We start from the raw sequence: 21,147 nt of genomic DNA, 5'->3' as shown, positions 1-21,147 counted from the left end.
CAATATTTTGATATATCTATGTAACTCATAAATTCATGAACTTTTAGTATGATATACATTGAGATGTTTATTTCAGGTCTGGAAAATTTTCACGCGCATTGGTTTGAAAATGACTTATTGGTGAATTTTTAACCTCAGGACTACACTGCAGAATTTACGCAGCTTCTGCAGCACATTCCATTTCGATTTTATTTTTAGTCCACTTTTAAGATATAAAAATTTATGGAACTTTGGGTGACAGTAAATTTATATGTCTATTTCATTTCTGAAAATTTTCATGCATATTGGAGAAAAATTGAATTTTTTGTGAATTATTTAGTCTCCGGTATGTACTGCAGAATTTTTGCCGTTTCTGCAGCACATCCCATTTCTAATTTTCTTTTAGTACACTTGTAAAGTCTAAAACATTATGAAATTTTGGGAATTAACAGAATTGTATGTTTACTTTATGTCTAAATATTTAATGCATATTGGATGAACAATGAATATTTGGAGAATTTGTAATCTCAGGTCTGTACTGAACATTTTCTGCAGTTTCTACAGCACCTCTCTTTTCGAATTCATTTTTGGCTCACTTATAAAATTTTAAAAATCATGAAAATTTTCAAAATAGTGGCCATATATGTCTAGTTCATAGTTGAAAGTTTTCATGACAACCTAACAAGAATTGAGTGTTTGGTGAATTTACAAAATAATTTAGTACTGCTGAATTTTGGGACTTCAAACAACTGGTCGTGTTCTGGGATATTATTTTACTGATTTGTGAGCATCTATTGGTACCGATTATTAGACAAGTTTATAGTTCCAATATGTCCTTATTTTATACAAATTCTCAATACTAATGACTTTTATTAGGCAACAATGATTAAGTTTTGATTTAAAGATGTATCGGTTTATTTTGCTCAAGCCAATGTTTTGTTTGGTCATCAATTTTGATTATGATGATCATTGTCTTTTGAGCCAAAAATGGGAAAGTGGCATCAATTTACTAATTGATCATTTTGGTCCTTATCGAATAACTGAATAACTATGTTTCCTCTTTCGAGAACTTTATTGTTCAATGTCAATAACGACATACTCTTATGTCTGATTTAATCTTTTGAGAATAATTGAATATCCAACAAAACAGATTCTTAATATTGTTCTAAATGATTATTTTGAAAAATCAGAATTCTAATTTATATGGTGAATACTTTTGTCCTAAAGGGAATTTCAAGAAATCATTTGCCAACTATAAATTAGTATTATAGCAAATCATAAAGTACTTCTAACATATTTTCATCTGGCCAAAACTATTGAAGCTATATGTATTTTTCGTATTTTATGCTTTGGCTAGTTATGCAGGTATTTCCTTTGCATGATTTGTTTCTACCCAAAGGTGTAACAATCATGCAATTTGCAGTTGGTTCGATCCTCCACACCTTGACTACTTCCATGATGAATCTTACATAATCGAGAATGAGTAGGTAAATTTGTCAATCTTTTGCCTTAATTTGCTTTGAGTTCTAAATTAGATTAAAATTATTGTTAAAAAAAATAATTTGATGTTATTGAACTAAAATAAAATAAAAATTGTAGTCATTGCATAAGTTTTTATTTTTATTTTTTATGGAACTTTTTAATTCTAACCTACTTTTAGGTAAAGTTTATGTATTTGATCTATTGATTCAACTTACATTTGGTTGTTAATTTGACATCAACACAAGCCTATATTTTGTTATATGAAAACCTATTTCTCTAGTGTTTAAACTTGCAATTTTGAGTGTTTGCCCAAGTGGAAGAAATAATGTATTATGGGCTTCACACTCATCAATTTTGCATGCTTTTTATGGTCATAGTTTTGGTAGATAAAATGTACATTATTATACTTGTTTATATTTTATTTGTTATATATGCAACTAATCTTGCAGGAAATTCAAGGAGGGTTGATGAGTATATTCTGCTTAAAAGTGTTTTGCTAATTAATTCTTGTTTGTTGTTCAAGAAATTGGACTTGTGATTTATATGTTATTGATGGATAGTTAATCTGCTCAAAAGTGTTTTCTTATTCAGTACAACTATAAATCAATGTATAGTGAAGCATGAAATTGACAAGATTGTATATTCATCTGCTCAAAAGTGTTGAAGCTATATACGTTTGCCCTTGTATTTTATGTTTTACCCATGCAAACTTAATGTAATTAGTTTCTATCCAAAGATGGTTATGGAATTATATGCTTTTGATGCAATAAGAAAACATTTAGTTAAAGTTTTCTATTTCTGTCAAATGTTAGATGAACAAAACTGATCAAATGATTTTGTATAGTTTTTCAGTCACGAGAGTCACTTCCCTACGATATCTAGAATAAAGATGTTGAGCTCACAAATTTTATGTTCAAGATCCCATGACTAATGTTTTGCTAATGGGAGTATTTGAAAGGTATATGTTTCATTTTGTAGACATTTACGAAGTTTTTTTTTTACTCTCTTAATCAGTGGGAGTAATAACAATTTATCTATATAATTTTGTCTATGTTAATTAGTGGGAGCAATCGATTACCTTTTGTGTTAAAATTTTTTAGTGTTAGTGACTGATACTTTAAGAGTAAATTTTGTTTAAATTTTGTTCATAATTTTTAATAAGAGGTCTTGGTTTTGTAAATAGTATGTCGTATTTTACTTGTTCTCTTATTATATTCTAAATTGACAGAAAAGTTGGGTTTTGTTACCAACCTTGCTAAGTTCTTTTGTAACTACTTTTGTACCGAAATATATTTTCATATTTTTAGTTCGACTATTGTGAGCTAATGTTTTGACTATTAGCTCTTGATATCATGACTTTGTTAGTAACATAGTGTTTTGAGTTAAGTGTGCATGTAATCATGGAGTGCAAGGAACTGTCCAATGTGTGCCTTGTTTTATTTGGTTCTACACTTAGTCTCAAAGCGACAAGTTACTTGAAAGGTATGATTGCATACTTTAGTGGACTCAAGTGATCACTATATATATTTATCTCGTTGAGTTATTCTCATTGACATTCAAGTGGGAGAATGTAAAACCATTTTGTGAATGGCAATGAATTATGCCGAGAATTATTGAGAGAATAGTTGACTTGGCATACAAGTTAATGAAATCTCTAGGACCCTCGGTGCCTTAAGGAAATAAACATATTGGAGTCCTAATTACATGCAATCAATTAAGGGCCTTTATTAAGTAACTACAAGGAATGAGAGTCATGATGGGATTTTAATTGATTTGATATGATTTGGGTTGATATCATTTCCGATAATAGGAAGGAATTGGTTGAAAATCCTAGCTATAAAACCAAGGAGTAGTCCCTGCTTCCATACCAACTGAAACTCATGAAAACTACAAACCTATTTTGATAGTAGAGTTCATTGAGAGGTACTGGAAGTAGAAGACTACTTCTACTTTGTTCGCAAGGATCAATGGCTTCATCTTCATAACCATGTCTTATGTATTCTACAGATAAGTTTAATATAATTAGTCGATTTTTATTTTATATTGATTTGATTTATTCATGATCTTAATGTATTGTTGTGATTTCAGAATATGTCTTACATATTGAGGTTATGATAATTTATTTAATTGATGAATTGGTAAGTTTTAAACTGTTATAGGCTAACATCATCAATTTAACGGATTATTAGACGTTCAAAGAGACAAAATGTGTAAATTAATACAATTTCAAACCTCAAAGTGCAAATGTGAGAAAATTGGAACCCCATAACCGATTTTACAAATCACGTCAAACCAAAAGATGTAAAATGTAATTAGCCGACCACATTTTAATTATACTCAATTTTCTTTATACTTGATCCAATTACTGACAAGGTTGATTACTTAGGACAGAAAAATGATCCTTCAAAGGTTAGGACAGAAAAATGACCCTTCAAAGGTTAGATTCTAAATTTTATGTATTAGACTTTGATTATTGATCTAAAAACTGGACGGCTTAGATTGTGAGATTACATTATTGAGTTAGCCAAATGAGTGGCTTGCTTCGTCTAACTTGTTTAGCGCTAAAATACTAACTAATTAGTAAGTTAATATAATGCTAATCACTTATTTCTCATGACCTACCCCTATCACTTTTTAGGTCCTCATTAAAGTCCACGCAAAAATTTACTCGAATAAAAAAGTGTTCAATTCTCCAAATGTAACAAAATAAAAAAGACAAACACAATGTTACCGAGAAATAATGAAATGGTCACGAAAATAATCAATTGGTTAACTCATTTTTTATCTAGATGAATTTTTGCAAAGGTGCGCTTTAATTTGAAAATGATCTAAAATTGTATTTGTTTTTTCATGATCGAGATTACGTTGGAGACTAGGTCCAAGAGAAATGTTAGTGCCGTAATAACTTACTAACTACTTAATACTTATTGTATGTATTGTTTGGGCCCACTAGAAAATTGAATGTTTATGGTCTTTGTTCAAGGGTATTCTTTGCCATAATGGGTCAAATCATCATTTAGCCGTTTGATAATAGTCATGAAAATTCATTATTTGTTGGCTACATTGTGTTCGTCTATTTATTGAATCACATTATTAGATAGTAAATGATTTTTAATTTGAATGAATTTTCATTGAGTAATGTTAGTCCTACCATATATTTTATACAATATATTGAATTAACCTCTAATAAAACAAAATCATTAATTGACATGATGGTGTCTACACTTGCGACATAATAAGGTGAATGTGTGAGGGATAATTGGTCAATGAACTAAATTCTAACAACAACAAAATACGTGGATTTCATTGAAATTCAGTCTCCACAATGGATTGCAATAAAAAAATTCTCACAAACAAATATATGAACGCCAAAATTTTTCACAAATAAATGTATGAATGTACACTTGAAGACGTTTTTCATAAAAAACACACAAAAGAAGCCAAAATGTCAAGAAAGTGAACGTCATGTTTGCAATATATAGCTAATTGTTTTGGTGCAAACCCATAAGCTTGGAAAGTGGAAACCATGAATAAAGAGGAAGAAAGATGTGAGTCTCCATGCGACTCAGCAGCCTATGCACGTGGTATATGTGACATACTCCCTCCTGGCCTCGTGTATGTTATGCATGGCACGCGTTGTCTGCACTCCAACCATTTTGTTTAGTCTTATTATCTCTCTCTCTCTCTCTCTCTCTCTCTCTCTCTCTCTCTCTCTCTCTCTCTCTCTCTCTCTCTCTCTCTCTCTCTATATATATATATATATCAATTATTCAGTTCTCTAATTTTTAATCTTCAGAAAATTCTCAAAAAAAGCATTTTTCAAGATGAACAATAATTGCATCCACTCTATGGGACCTTATCTACCCTTTACTTTTAACGAAACTTTGTTATACACATTTCATATCCGGAACTCTTCATTTTCTTAATCATCATTTCAGTTTCATATCTACAAAACATTTATTCAAATTGGAATTATTTAGTCACCTATGTGTCAAATAAAGACAATTCATCATGAAAATCTTATTTCGTACTAACACCGTTAAATTTGTTCAATACAATAAACTACTTTCGATTTGATTGATATTTATAAAGATGATCTTTAAATGAAGTTAAAAAGATAAATGGTTTTACTTAAGAAATTTTTAATATGAAAATACGTAGCTGTAAGGAGTGAAAAAGGTGATACAACTCATGAGGTGGATTCAAGTATTTTTCTTTCAACATTTCGCTTTTCCAAGCCAAAATAAACATTTAAATGTTAATTACTTTTCCAAAACCCTAATTAACATTCTCCCCATAGTTTGGTATTTTTTTTTCCTTAAACGATAAATTTGTTAGATTAGGTGATATATTAGGGAATCGACGGGATTTGAATACACGCTGTGGTGCAAATATTTTGGCATAGTAGATTCTTTACCTAATTAATCATGCATGTTTAATTAAGCCACATAGATCTCTTTTCAAACAGAAGACACATGCCCACACACGCAGTTGAAGTTGACAAGTCATTTTCTCAGTCATCTCATTGTAATATGCATATTTCTTTCTTTAAAGACAAATCAGTATTACTATTTAATTAACCAATTAAGAACACTAACCGTCCTACATTTTAATAACAAATGTTGTGATCAATCCCAAAATATGATGGCTATCTGTATATATACTTGACATGCCCATCTCACTTTCTACGCAAATTTAATTGGCATCAGCGCAGCACCAAACTAACCAGTTCAAGATGTTAGCCTCGTCTCCTCCTTTGTTTTCAACCATTGGATGGTCCTTAGATCAAGATTCTATTAGCCATGAGAACCACAACTACTTCTACAGCAAGGACATTACTTCGACTAATGATGATCAAACTGCAGACTCATTCCTTCATTTACTTCCATCTCATCACCCAAAAGTTGACCTTGATCGTTCCACACCATCCACAACTGTCACCGGTCCCATGGCAAAGAAACTTAACCATAATGCTAGTGAGCGTGATCGTCGCAAGAAAATCAATAACTTGTATGCCTCATTGCGTTCACTCCTTCCTGCAGATCAAACGGTATGTACCAAAATGAATTCTCTTAATAATTTCAAATATTAGTTTGGTAATGTTACATCTCTGAAGAGACTTAACATGTTATTTATTTGTCATACTACTAATTTGGAGTATGTATAGATTGAAACTAACTTTTACCATATAATAGTCCGAATTGATATATTGTTATCAACATTTGTGACAATGTGTAACTGTCTCGACAAGTAGAGAGGAAGTTTAACAGTTTTAGTAAAGTTCAATAATCGACACAAATTATGGATATCCTCTGTACTCAAAGTTTTGAAAACTTCATCTGATCCATTACAGAAAAAACTAAGCATTCCGAATACAATTTCGCATGCACTGAAATACATACCGGAACTCCAAAAGCAAGTGGAGGGACTGAACCGAAAGAGGGAGGAACTCTTATCAAGAGCTTCTAAGCAAGAAGATGCAATGCATAAGGAGAGAAAAATAAAAAGCACAGCTCGGAGTTCACAATCTGCAGTTTCAACCTACCGTCTTAACGATAGAGAAGTAGCAATTCAAATATCCACCTTTAAGACCCACAACAATCTATTATTTGAGATCTTACAACATCTGGAGGAAGAGGGGCTTCAACTAGAAAATGCTTCTTTCTTTGAGTCCTATGGAGGCAGGGTTTTCTATAATTTACATCTTCAGGTATGCTTTGTATTGCCACGAGTTTACTTACTTCGATTCGGATCTAATTTCTATATAACAATCCATACTTATTAATTCTTCTACATGTATTATATACAGGTGGACAGAACATACAGATTAGAGCGTGAGAATTTAAGCGAGAAGCTTATGTCCTTCTATGCATGACAAAAGGAAAGAGCTATTCCCATAAGAATTTTGAAGACTAGTACTCTTAACCATGAGAGCATGTAACATACTCAAGTAAACTTCAGAGAGTGCCCATGTAAAAAACGAATCTTTCTGAATAATAGCCATGTACAAAAATATTGAGAGAAAATTTGTTAAGTGCTACGTCTTTGAGGGACAGTTTAACTCTATAAGAACTTTGTATCCCTGTATGATAAAAAGAAGGGTGCTTGGTAGTGAAGGTCCTTGAACTATATCCCATGTTTAATTTCATTCATGAACTCTCATATTAGTTTCTCCCATTCTCCAACTTAACTATGTGTTGCATGAATGGTCCTTCGGTCAAATCTATTTTCTTTTCGTCAAATTGAAGGGTATAGTGATCTTTTCAGACAGAAAAAAATCTAATTTATTTCAAAAGAGAAGAGCTAGGCTCCTTAAGGTTAATGAGGAGTTCCTCCTCAAAATACTTCATGGTTCATCCACAGAATTTTGTGCTTGTGATGTTCATATTATAAATCACTATGTAAAGATCATCTATGCAAAATATTAATTAAAAATTAAGATGGTTTAGTCAATCTTTAAGGAGTTCCAATCATAAGCATGAACTTCTTTAAATAGGTGACAAGGAATTTTAAAGAGGAGTTCCTTCTCAATCTTTGAGGAGCCGAGTCTTTCTCTTAAAAAGTTCTTTTTTTTTTTGGATAAAATTCTTCTTTTATCCTTTAACTTAACAGAAAGTTGATAGAGTTAACGAAAAGGAGTACTAGTGAAGCAAATGACATAATTCAAAGATTGGAGATAGGGCCGGCTCTGAGGGGGTGCGAGGTGTGAGACCACACAAGCTACTCGTTTTTTAGGAGCCCTTGAATTTTATTAACCTTTATAAGGTACTACAAAGTGTGAACATAATTAACAATGTTGTCTTAGCGGAGTTGTCAATTGTTGGTACTCCCATTTAATTTTGCACGGGTTTCCATATACGCTTATATTTATTAATTTTTTTTTTCCAACTATGCTGGGGTGTCTTTCATATTGGGAAGTGTGGGGTAACCATTTTGGGCCCTTTTGAGCTACTTTAATTTTTTTTTTTTTTAATATATGTAGTTTAATTTCTTTCATTATAAAAGATAACTTTTGCTAATAAATCCACAATTAGGAATATCACAATAAATTAAATTCCATAAAAGTCTGCAGATATAATCTTTTAAAGCCCCCCTTCTTTATATGACATCATTTAATCGAATACATGTCATTTGTTTATTCTTTTAGTCACCGTTTAAATGTCATCTAATTTTCATTCAATTTGAAGACCATTTAGTCATCTATATATCAAAAAGAAAATTATAGTACAACTTTGCTCACACCACTAAAAGGGGGTGGTGATGCTCACCCCACATTGATTAGTGTTAGATTAATTTGGTTTAATTGATTTAAGACACAAATATCGAATTTTAACTAATCTAAGGGCAACTTTTTTTTGGAAACTACCCCAAATTGTGACAATTTCTTAATCTTGGGACAAAATAGAACAAACCGGTCATACACAAGCCATGCACAAAATTGAAATTATTAAAATGCCCACATATAAATACTAAAAACTCTTAGCTCATTTCATCATTTTTGTCATTTGGAAGAGAGGATGCCAAGAGAACTCTATGAGCTCTAGGTTTCTAGGCTGAGCTCAGATCTTTGAGCTTCGATTTCGAATAGAGGGAAGTCGAGAGTGAAGCTTCGAAGTGAGGGTTTCTCGTTTGCATCAATACTTCATCCTCAAAGATATGATTTTTGTATCAAATTTTGCGTTTTGGCCGAAAAGTTCCATTCTTTTCGGCCAATGAAGCTTCGGCAGCCATATTTACATTGCCATCAGGTACGTCTCTCTTTCTGTAAGATCCCACATCGTCCAGGGGAGTGATCCTTATATGTATATTCCTATCCCTACCTAGCACGAGACCTTTTGGGAGCTCACTGGCTTCGGGTTCCATCGGAACTCCGAAGTTAAGTGAGTAACGTGCGAGAGCAATCCCATGATGGGTGATCCACTGGGAAGTTCTCGTGTGAGTTTCCATAAACAAAACAGTGAGGGCGTGGTCGGGGCCCAAAACGGACAATATCGTGTTACGATGGTGGAGCAGGCCAGGGATGCGGTGGACCCCGGGCCGTGATGCGACAATTTGGTATAAGAGCCTAACCTTGGCCGTGGTGTGCCAATGAGGATGTTGGGCCCCTAAGGGGGGTGGATTATAGGGGAGTGATCTTTATATGTATATTCCCATCCCTACTTAGCATAAGGCTTTTTAGGAGCTCGTTGGCTTCGAGTTCCATCGGAACTCCGAAGTTAAGCGAGTAGCGCGCCAGAGCAATCCCATGATGGGTGACCCACTGGAAAGTTCTCGTGTGAGTTCCTAGAAACAAAACCTTGAGGGCATGGTCGGGGCCCAAAACGGACGATATCATGCTACGGTGGTGGAGTGGGCCCGGGATGTGGTAGACCTCGGGCCGGGATGTGACATTTTCTCATTTCTTTCTCTCTCTAACTCAGTCATTGTCTCCATTTCTAAAACTAATTACATGTTTGTTCAATTAAGTCTTTTGGATTTGCAGAGATTGGAAGTCGAACAAAAGAGGGATGGGGAAGAGATGGCTCGAAATGTGTTATGGAAATCTTTATTTGTTTATGGGTTTTTTTTTTTATTTTAGATTTTTGGGTTTCAATCTAGAGTTTTGCATTTTAATTCATGCACACTACATGTAGACAACATGCACAATTATCTTACTTAAGGCATTTGTGCTGGCACCATTATCTTACTTGAGGCAATCTCTTTTGTGTACAGGTTGGATGAAGAAAGTAAGAAAAGGGAATGTCAACAATAAAGTTGTGGGATCTTGGTGGTTAACCTAGGTTTCGAATTATGCAGGAAAGATATTGTTGTGCAGTTTCCTCTATTGTGTATGTTTCTGCTTACTTGTACATTTTGTAGGTATATGATTTGAATGTGTTTTTTTTTTTTTTTTTTTTTTTTCCAACTATGACCATTAAAATTGTAGTTATTGTTAATGAAACACTACAATTGTTAGTTTTTTGTTCACATATGCAGTGATACGATTGCCAGTCTTCCATAAAAGGCAATGGTAACGCCACTTACTACTCAAAACTCTCTCAAGTTTTCTTCTCTCTACTGCTTTTCTGACTTAGGCATCGGAGACCCTTTGGAGGACACCTTTCCCCCTTTAAAGGTGTCCGTCAATTAGGCTACCGTAAGTTGTTTTCTTGGAGTTGAAATTTTGTCAAATCAGCTGTGTACGAAATTTGTATCCACAAATCTAAATTAAAATAATAATGAAACCTTATGCATACCATGTGGTAGTTTAGTGACACAACAATATAGTTAAAGGATAGGGTTAATCTCAGTCTAGTACCTAAAGTCATAATTATGAGACATTTTCGTCCCAGTCTTGTACCTAAAGTCATAATTATGAGACATTTTCATATATACATCTATTAAGATTGTTGTTAAATTAACTGTTAACTGATGACGTGGCACCCACATGAACAATGATTGGATGTCGTGTGTCAATAATGGGCCACCTGTTCATTAATTTTTTTTTTAAATTTATTTTTTTTTTCTCAACTATCTCCTATGTCTTCCCAAGTCCTGACCATGCCTCATTTCTCTCATCTCCACCCACGCAACCCTAAATTCAATTAATTCTCCAATTCCCACTACGACGCCCACCGTCCCCTTCCTCAACCTCCAGGTCCCACTTCATTTAATTCTCACTTTCAATTCTTCTTCTCTACACGATGACACCCAAATCTTGCAGGTATTCTCGCTCTCCTTCTCGACCTCATCTCTCTCTACCTCTGTGATTTTTAATTTCTTTTTTTTTTCTTCCATTTTTTGTGAATTTTTTTTCTTCCATTTTTTTATGAATTTTGAAGGACGTTCTGAAGCAAATATCAGCCAAGCACAAGTGGGATTTGCAGGACGTTAGGGACTCCAGGCTGGATGTGGGTAGGGGTCTGATTCGGGAAGATCCACATCGGCGTCTAGTTTTGTGACGACGTCTCTTCCTGGAAGAAGTTTAGGAAACCCAGGACGCATTTGGGCTTTCTTGTGCATAAGCTCAGCTTTATGATGGTTGTTGACACCTTCGAAATGGAGGGTCCATTTGAGTTGTTGTGGGACCAGCGTTGTCGAAAGATTAGTGGGCCTGCGAGCTCCAATTGATTCCGAGCAAGGGGTTGGAGGATTGAACTCCGTGACGAACTTCATACGACGACATCTTTTGGATGGGGTTGGGTTTTGGAGTGTGGAGGATGGGGTTGGGTTTTCAGATGAGGAAGATGAGGGTTTGGAGCAGGAGGTGGTGATGGTGAGACGGATCTGATTGATTGTATGAGAATTTTTAAGTTGATAAACTAGAAAGTTTTAGACTTTTATATGGCCTAACTTCATCAATTTAATGGATTGTTAGACGTTCAAAGAGAAAATGTGTAAATTAATACAATTCAAAACTCAAGGTGCAATGTGAGGAAATTGGAACCCTTATCCCATTTTAAAAACACTAAATTTTTTTTTTTGTGATCCTTGTAGTGACACGTCACTTTCCATGTGACCTTCGTGGTGAAAAAACTTTTAATTAAACCCTCGTGGTGGGCTTTGTTAGCAACTGATGTCCAAATTCAAATTTCCATTAGTCTTCCACTAAATAAGCTCACATGACTATCACATGAAGTGTCAAATTCGTCATTTCAATCCAAATTACATCTTATTCAATGGACATCTAGTATAATTTAGGGTTTAACTAAAATTAGATTTTATAGGGGAAATAAAAAAAAAGCTTGAAAGACTGAAACTAAACCTGTAAAACCACATCAATGGCTAGGAGAAGAGGTGAAGATGAGTCGCGTTCTTAGGTATGATTTAATTTCATTTGGAAATCCTAATAATTCTAAAATACCATTGTTTTTTTTTTCAATGCCATCATGAGTTAGAGAGTCTTAGTCTTACTTGAATTTTCATTCCTACAATTTGTACCAGTTTGAATACATAAATGCCTTTCAGTTTTGTCTTAAATTGGTAATGTGGTTTTATGCAGGCCCTAGTTAGACAATACACAACCTTTGAATTTTTTTTCTTAATCTTCTTTGAATTTTAGTTCTTTAACTTTCTTATGCTCTTGAAGTTCATATGGGGAGGGCAGACTTGCAGATTGAATTTTCTACAATGCCTTTCACCCATTGTCTTTAATTCTACAATGCCTTTCACCTGTCTGAATGCATATATACTGCATTTCACTCATTGTCTTTTAACTCTTTAAGTTATTCTTGTATATATGATATGTGATTTTCCTGCATTATATAGGTTGAGATACATGTGCTATCAAATTGGGGTGATGGTTAGTGATGTTGGAAGAGGTCCACTAGTGGCTATGGTTGTAGCTGGGAGCTTGAGTTGAGATACAGGAACTGCTAGGTTTTTTTTTTTTTTTTTTTTATCTTTACAAGTTTCTTTTATTTGTAATTTTATTTTAATTCAATCATGTTTTTGTCTTTTTATTTTCCAAAAATAATAAACTTAATTTTGGCTGATCAACATGTGATAGTCACATGATTTATTGAACGGAAGACTAACGAAACTTTGAATTTGGACCTTAATTGCTAACAGGGCTCACCACAGGAGTTTAATTAATAGCTTTTTCACCACAAGGATCACATCGAGAGTAGCACTGAGTAGGAAACAACTATTTAAATGTATGGAGTGTAACAAACACCTAATTGGAACATAATATCTAATATGGTTATTCAATTAAAACACTAGTAGAAAAAACAGCTTGCATGACGAAACAAATTTCGTCGCACAAAAGCACCTTGCACGACAACACAAAATGTCATCGCACAAAATAGAGAGGAAAGGAAAAAAAAAATTGCATGACAAAAAACTTCGTCGCTCAAGGAAACTTTACGCAACGAATATCCCTTGTTTGCGCAAAGTCAACAAGAAAAATGCACAGGTGATAACTTTGGCGCGAGTTGGCGCGAGAACCTTGCGCGATGAAAATGGACTTTGGGTAACAATTATTTCATCGCGCAAGTTCCTGCCAGCTTTAACTCTAACCATTCACTGCAAGTGAATCAGGAATCAATATTGGATTTAGTATTAGGAATCAATATTGCATTTAGTACAGATGTTTAAGCGAGGAAGAATTCGTTGCGCAAAGGCCTCATCTTTCCTATAAATATGCGCTTCAACGTCCTTATTCTTCACAATTCTATACTCCTTATTCATCACAATTCTGTTCGTGGTGAGATGTAAGATAAAAACAAGGATTAGAGCGTGACCGATGCTGACACGAATGATTTAAGGTAGGATTTTGAGTTCACACATGTGATTGTTATAGCCATGGGGAACAATTGTCCTACTACTAAGTGGCGTTCTTGGAAAGATGTGCTCGAGAATGCGAAGAAGGTGATGATGGAAGAATTATTAGTAAGTATATTATTGATGGATCAATAAGTAATTTTGTGAAATTTTTTATTATATGTTGGAATTAATTATTTGCATATATGTTTAACAGTGTAAGTATACTCTTGATAATGATACGAACGAATAGTTGATGAAGTTGATGAAGATGCGTTGAAGGATGGATACAATAGGTGGCGTTACAAAGTCTAGCGGAATGGAGGACCATCGAAATAATAGTTTTAAATTTATGTTTTGTATGACAATATTTAAATTTAAGGTTTCTTTTTTTATTTTTTTATTTTTTTTATTTTTTATTTTTTTATTTTTTATAAGTTATGTATTTAGACTTAATTAGGGTTTAATTCATGTATGGGTTTTTAAATAATTGAATGGATTAAATCAATTTATTTAAGGTTTTATTTATTTGTAGAATAAATATTATAACTGAATATTTGTTTGTAATTATTTAAGGTTTTAATTATTTTACGGAAAGTTTTTTTTGTCTTCCGATGTTTGCACGACGAATAGTAGTAAGCGTCTCATAATGGCTGTTTGAGCAACGAACACGTTCGTCGCACAAGATTACTTTACGCAGGGACTACATCTGTTTGTCGCACAAGACGAATTTACACGACGACTACTACTATTTGTCATGCAAAGGGTTGTGAAGATATAGTCTAACTGGTTAGCCAAGCATTAAATGCTAACATTTATAGTGGGTAGTTATGAGAATCTTGCTCGACGAACCATTGGTCGAGCAAAGTGTGTGGAGTTTTGTATAAACATGGTTTCAGAATTCTATTTTGCAAAGGTTTTATATCAAACGATGGCCGATTCAATTTCAGAGTTAACGAAAGGTTTGGATGAAGAAGGCTCTTTCACAAGGGGAAAGGTAAAAATAAATTATTGTTGACTTAATTGTTTTACGGTTGATATTGTTGAAATTGTTGTATTAATAGTCTATATTACGTTTTAAATATTTGTGGTAGGAAAAAAAATGAAGAAAGCTGTGGTGACATTAGAGAAATACCGACGTAAGCGTTTTCCCTCCCTTGCTAACAAAATGTTCAGCTGAAGCGTAAGCCGAACTTAATTGCAATATAGGGGGATTGGTGCGGGAGAAGTGTTCTATCGAGTTTAACTCTTGGAAAATGGTGCTTGTGGACGTGAAGAACTCGATGTTGCAGCAGTTATCAGTAAGTTTATATTATAGAATGTGTAATTGTGTTTGTTTAAAATTAATTTGTTTGCTATATTTAATTTAATCTTCTTGCCATTACAGGTTGTTTGGGGTATTGATGAAACAAATGAGAAGCAGCGGAAGTATGTGGACGACCTTTTGAAGAAGAAGTTCCGAGAGTGGAAGTTCGATGTACAATGGGCTACAGATCGTGCAGAAGTTGATAATGCCGATGTCGATGTACCTACTGATGACGCAGAGGAAGATTGACCAAATTTGAATTTTTTTTTTTTTTTTTTTTTTTATGAAATAAAATTTATTTAAACGTTATGTATTTGAACATTATGTTGGAATTTATTTTAAAATTTTCTGTTACATGCATGGAAGGCTTAAAGTTTACATTAGTTATAATATATATTTTAGTTAATAAATTAGTTTTAATAAATATTTTGGTAATATATAAGTTGGTTTGATAATTTGAATTGGTAAAAAAAAATTTACATTAACAAGAAATAAAACGGAAAAAAAAAAAAAAAATAAATAAATAATGCTTTGCGCAACGAGCCTTGTATTTGTCGCTCAAATGGATAACATTATTAAAGACATAAATAAAACGGAAAAAAACACTTGTGCGACAAATTATGTATTTGTCGCCCTTAGATAACTTGCTCGACAAATTATGTATTCGTCGCTCAAAGTGTTTGTCCCAAAAGCGATCTTTATAACTTGACGTTATAAGTTGCAGAGGGAGAAAACTCCTGCAAATTATTGTTTCGGTTTTCTTCAATTTGGGATTCATCAGTCCCATTTTCTCTCAATTTCTTCCTTTAAAACTTCATTCATCTAAATCTCTAGGTTCATCGAGGTATTTCGTTGTGTTTCGTAAGGGTTTTTGTTATTTTCATACTGGAAAACTCGTCGGAAACTAGGTAAACTTTAAACGTTCATAACTTCTTCAATACTCAACAAAATAGAGTGATTCAAAAATGAAAATCATACTTATCGATGATACGAAGAGAATGATATCTTTCTTTACTGCTAACTTGTTCTGGTTTGGTCGGAAAACTGCTCGAAAGTGGCTAACTCGAAAATGGTTAGCCACTTTCGAGCCATTGTCCAACCAAACGACGGTGAGTTAGCCTTTGAAAAAGGTATCGTTCTCTTCGTCTCATTAAGAAGTAATATTTTTGTTTTTAAATCACTCGATTTGGTTGAGTATTGAAGAAGTTATGAACATTTAAAGTTTACCTAGTTTTTGGCGAGTTTTCCAGTTTTCTCGCGGATCAGTCACCTTTCAGGTTATTTTCCAGCCAGCTCCGGCAACCATTGGGCTTCCAAATAGGTATAATCTTATTTTACACTTTCCTATCTTCATTTTGATATATTATGTGTCAAATTTGGTTAAGAAACGATTAAGTTACAAAACTTTGAAAATTGCCCAAAATCATTTTTAACGAAAGGACCAAAATCATGGATGGTGGACAATCTCAAGGACCATTTCTATTGATTTTCAATCTCAGGGACCACTTCTATTGATCATGCAAATATCAGGGACTATTTTGTATAATAACCCTCCATGATTTTGGTCATTCCGTTAAAAATGATTTTGTGCAATTTTCAAAGCTTTGTAACTCAATCGTTTCTTAACCAAATTTGACCCATAATATATCAAAATGAAGATAGGAAAGTGTAGAATAAGATTATACCTATTTGGAAGGCCAATGGTTTCCAGAGTTGGCCGGAAAATAGCCTGAAAGGTGACTGGTCTGCGGGAAAATTGGAAAACTCACCGGAAACGGGGTAAACTTTAAACGTTCATAACTTCTTCAATAATCAATGAAATCAAGTGATTCAAAAACGAAAATAATACTCACTAATGAGACGAACAGAATGGTACATTTTAGAAGGCTAACTCGTCGTCGTTTGGTCGGACAACGACTCAAAAGTGGCTAACCATTTTCAAGTTAGCCACTTTTGAGCAGTTTTTGGCCAAACCATGGCGAGTTAGCAGTAAAGAAGATACCATTCTCTTTGTCTTATCGAGAAGTATGATTTTTGTTTTTGAATCACTTGATTTTGTTGAGTATTGAAGAAGTTATGAAGGTTTAAAGTTTACCTAGCTTTCGGCAAGTTTTCCAGTTTTCCATCAGACCAGTTACCTTTCAGGCTATTTTTTGGCTATCTCCTACAATCATTGGGATTCCAAATAAGTATAATCTTGTTCTGCACTTTCTTATCTTCATTTTGATATATTATGGGTCAAATTTGGTTAGGAATCGATTGAGTTACGAAGTTTTGAAAATTGCCCAAAGAGTTTTTAATAGAATGACCAAAATCATGGATGGGGGACAATCCCAGGGACCATTTCTATTAATTTTCAATCTCATGGACCATTTCTATTAATCATGCAAATCTCAAGGACCATTTTGTATAATAACCCAAACAGGTATAACTTCACCAATTTAGTTCCAAACAAGAAGAAATTGAAATGGGAGCACTGCAAAAGCCCAACCAACCTCGAACTCGATGGCAATCTCATTGGAGTTCGAAGTCGAGATTAGGCATGTAGGTGCAGAGTGATATAGGGTCAAAAACTGATAACTCATATATTTGATGCATTTATACCATCCATTTCTAGCCTATTTGTGATGTTTTTAAGTTAAACTGGTTGCATTTTACCTTCTTTTGTGTTAGTGTGTAGGTACATGTACTTTAGAATCAATTTGAAGGCAAAGGAAGTGAAAACATGCCATTTTTGAAGCCCAAGTAAAGAATCCAAGATGAATCTGGTTTGTTAGAAGACTAGGAGCAAAATGGGAAAGGAATTGGAATATCTAGCCTGATTTGGAGGAGCCAAATAAGGAAACGTTCAAAACTTTGGCTTAATGGTTGGGATCACTTTGCAATCAGCTACAGCCCCATTTAGCCTATAAATACTAGGGTTTCAGATCACTTTTTCACAAGCCCCCCTTAGGGGTCGCCAGTGATCTGTCTCTCTTCTCTTTCTTTGGCCTTTCTTCCAAAAACAAAACCCTATTTCCCTTCACCATCCGCTGCCATCGAAGAAATCACGCAGCTGCGCTGTTCTTGAAGGATTTCAACATCAGAATTGCTTCTAGGGAGTTTCTTCTATGAACTTTAATTTCACTCATGTTGTTCTTGATATTTATATATTCTGTAATCATGTTGTGTAATTAACTTCATAGCTGGGGAATTCGATGTAGCCTTGCAAACCTACTCTATGTTATTAAGTTAAAGTATTCAAATTACCAATCTGTGTTCTTGTTTCATTCACTGGTTTTATAGTTTAATTTGTTTGTTAATCTTAATGTTTGATCACCATTAAGGCTGCTTATGAAGTATTTGATCAAGGTTATAGTACACATCATGCTTAATCTTGGGAGACATATGAATGAATGAAGAAATTGCTATGCATACATCCTACCATGTGATTTCTTTGGTTCTTCGAAGTTTTCTTATTCTTAATGGATTCTTATTTGGTAATCTAAGTTGAACACCACAACTAGGTTGCAGATTAGGAGTATTTGATCACAACTGATAGGGATTTTTACCACTTGCAAAAGTAGGGATAAAGACACTTAAAATACTTGCAAGAGAATAAGGTAGTTGTAGTATAAACGACTTAAGCAAGGCTGTTTTCCGTAGGGATTATTTAAAACAATTTATGAAAAACCCTAATCCTAGTTAATTATCTGAAAGAAAAGATTGGAAAATGTTGATTTTGAATTTAAAAGTAATAAAAACGAATTTTAATAAAAGTAATTTAGGGAAAGTAACTAATAATCAATTAAAAAGGAAACAAATTAAAGAGAAGGTTTTGAGAAACAAATTTGGAAAAACACTAGGGTTCCACCATCCCCTTAACAATCCTATGTAGATTTACTAATTACTTATGAACTACCCATGCAACTTTGAAGGTTAGGTTTTCCTAATGTATACTCTACTCATGGTATTCAAGTTAGAACATATATCAAACATGCAATCTATCTGTGGTATTCAAATCAAATATAAACATGCATGACTCATTACTCTTTGTGAAAACCCTTTGAAAAACTATGCAACCCCTAAGACATGGTATTCATCCTAAGTGAAATTACAACTATTAATCACAAGAAGCAATACCCAATTCCCTGGTGGTATTCCGACCGAATTGTGTCCAATTACTTATCTAAACATCCTAATGGTCGCGAATTATTAAGACACAAAGATAGTTTAAAACACAATGATTAATAATTCAAAGTATGCATGTATAATATCATAAGCAATTAAATAAATACTACATATTCATGCTAAGGCTCAAGGCTTTGCCCTAGCAAAAGAAAATTAGCTATGCATATTCATAATTAAAATCAACATAATTGTATTAAACTAGAAAAAGAATGACAATACCTTGTAGAATAAAATCTGAAAATCTCTAAGCTTTGCCCAAAGGCTTCTCCCAATCTTGCATACATTCTCCCCCATACCCTAGGTCTCAAAAATGCTTATTTATACTACTCTAAATAAAATCCTCCTACTAAAAAGGTCTTAGAATAAGACTAGGAAACTAAATAAATTGAAATAAAATAGGAAACATAATTAACTTGGTAAATTCGCCTAGAAATCTGCATAGCCACGTTTTGGACCCATATCAAACTGGCCAAAAATAGCTAGATTTGAGGTTTGGACTATTCTGAACACTTCTCTAGAAGGCTACGAACCCATCTGAGATCATCTTGGGCTCCAAAAGCAGAGTTTAAGCCCAAAAATGTCACTTTCCAACAACTCGCACTGCTCATTTATTCAATCGCTAGAAAATAACCACTTGGTAGAAAAATCCCAAATTTTGACATGAACACGCCAAGAGAAACATGAATTGAAAATATAAAGAAAAATATCAAATGAGTGTTACTAAATCCATCTCATTGTCCTATTTGTACACTCACGTTGTAATCTCACCCACCATAAAAAAATAAGAAAAATAACCTATTATCTTCCCACCCACCATTATCCCCAAAGTACCCTTCCAATCTCCACCATTGACACCGTTCACCAGCACAGCCTACCCCTTCCTATAGCCATTACTGACTGATGAGAAGTACAACCTACCCCTTGACATCCATATTGCTTCTCTGGCCCGTTCTCCTATCTATTTTTTTATTATTTAAATAATATTTTAATATAAGGAAAATGATTATATATATATATGATTGAAATAGAGGGAAGTAAAATAGTGACCACCCTTCTGCACTTTTTACCACCATCCCGACTATCCCCATGGCTGACCACTTAGGTGATGCAACAATAGAACGAAGAGTCAGTCGCTCAACCAATCATAGAATCAAAGCCGAAAGAATAAGAAGTGAAATCGGTAGACAAAGAAACTCCGATGACATCCATATATGGCTTGACGCATTCAGTGTGTTTGGGATTTATACTACGACTAGCTCGACAAATACAAAGATCAATTCGTGATTCAATAATTTAGGATCCAATAAACATAAATTAAAATATAGAAGGAGTAAAGTGACGACGAGACGTTTGAGAATTGAGATTACGAGTTGCTAGGAGTGTGGGTGGAAGTTAACGATCTGATCTTGTTTCCCTTAGTCCTTATTAGACATTTTACGTGAGGATAAATTGGTAATTAAAATTTTTAATAAAGAGTGGGTGTAGAAATAAGACAAAGGGGTGGTAATAGTAGCACTCTATCAAAATTTTACCAAAATAATTACCAAATTAATATTAAGAATAGGGTAAAATATATAATATAATATTGACTCATCAACAACCACACAACAAATGGATGATCATAAATGAGTAAAACGAACCCTAGTTGCAGATTGGAGAGTTGAATGCGTTTTGACTTAATTTTCATGGAATTGGCTTGTAACGGTGAAATTGGTATCCCTAGTTCCATTCCCATTATTTCTGAATCGACCTATCATTTATTTTTATCTTTCTTGCATTTTTAAGTTATTTTAGTTTTCAATTGAAAAATCTAAATTCAGTTTGCATTTTCAATGTTTAGTTAGGGTTCACTTAAAGCCCAAAAATGTACACACCATCTACGGTGGATATTTGCTGTTCTACAAGTTACTTGAAATTATGCCTCCACCATCTACGGCGGTGCCCGAATTTAGTTCCAACAATTCTTA

The 21,147-nt window shown here is 33.7% G+C and overlaps 1 protein-coding gene across 1 annotated transcript; it reads left to right on the top strand.

Moving 5' to 3' along the window:
• Positions 1-6,073: 6,073 nt before the first annotated feature.
• On the top strand, positions 6,074-7,703 carry LOC137712012 (transcription factor ORG2-like). Its single transcript, XM_068451164.2, has 3 exons — positions 6,074-6,511; positions 6,815-7,171; positions 7,271-7,703. Exons 1-3 carry the CDS (start codon positions 6,197-6,199, stop codon positions 7,334-7,336), a joined length of 738 nt encoding a protein of 245 aa, XP_068307265.2. The 5' UTR covers positions 6,074-6,196; the 3' UTR covers positions 7,337-7,703.
• Positions 7,704-21,147: the final 13,444 nt, after the last annotated feature.

This window comes from Pyrus communis, chromosome 14 (genome assembly GCF_041283825.1).
Source record: "Pyrus communis isolate YQ-2024b chromosome 14, ASM4128382v1, whole genome shotgun sequence".
NCBI classification, from domain to species: domain Eukaryota; kingdom Viridiplantae; phylum Streptophyta; class Magnoliopsida; order Rosales; family Rosaceae; genus Pyrus; species Pyrus communis.
This window is presented reverse-complemented; position numbering and strand designations above follow the sequence as displayed.

Excerpts from the sequence above, each read along its gene's own strand:
- LOC137712012 (XM_068451164.2), top strand. The coding sequence starts at position 6,197 with ATGTTAGCCTCGTCTCCTCCTTTGTTTTCAACCATTGGATGGTCCTTA. Across the intron at positions 6,512-6,814 it reads TCCTTCCTGCAGATCAAACG|AAAAAACTAAGCATTCCGAA; the intron begins GTATGTACCAAA and ends GATCCATTACAG. Across the intron at positions 7,172-7,270 it reads TCTATAATTTACATCTTCAG|GTGGACAGAACATACAGATT; the intron begins GTATGCTTTGTA and ends TATTATATACAG.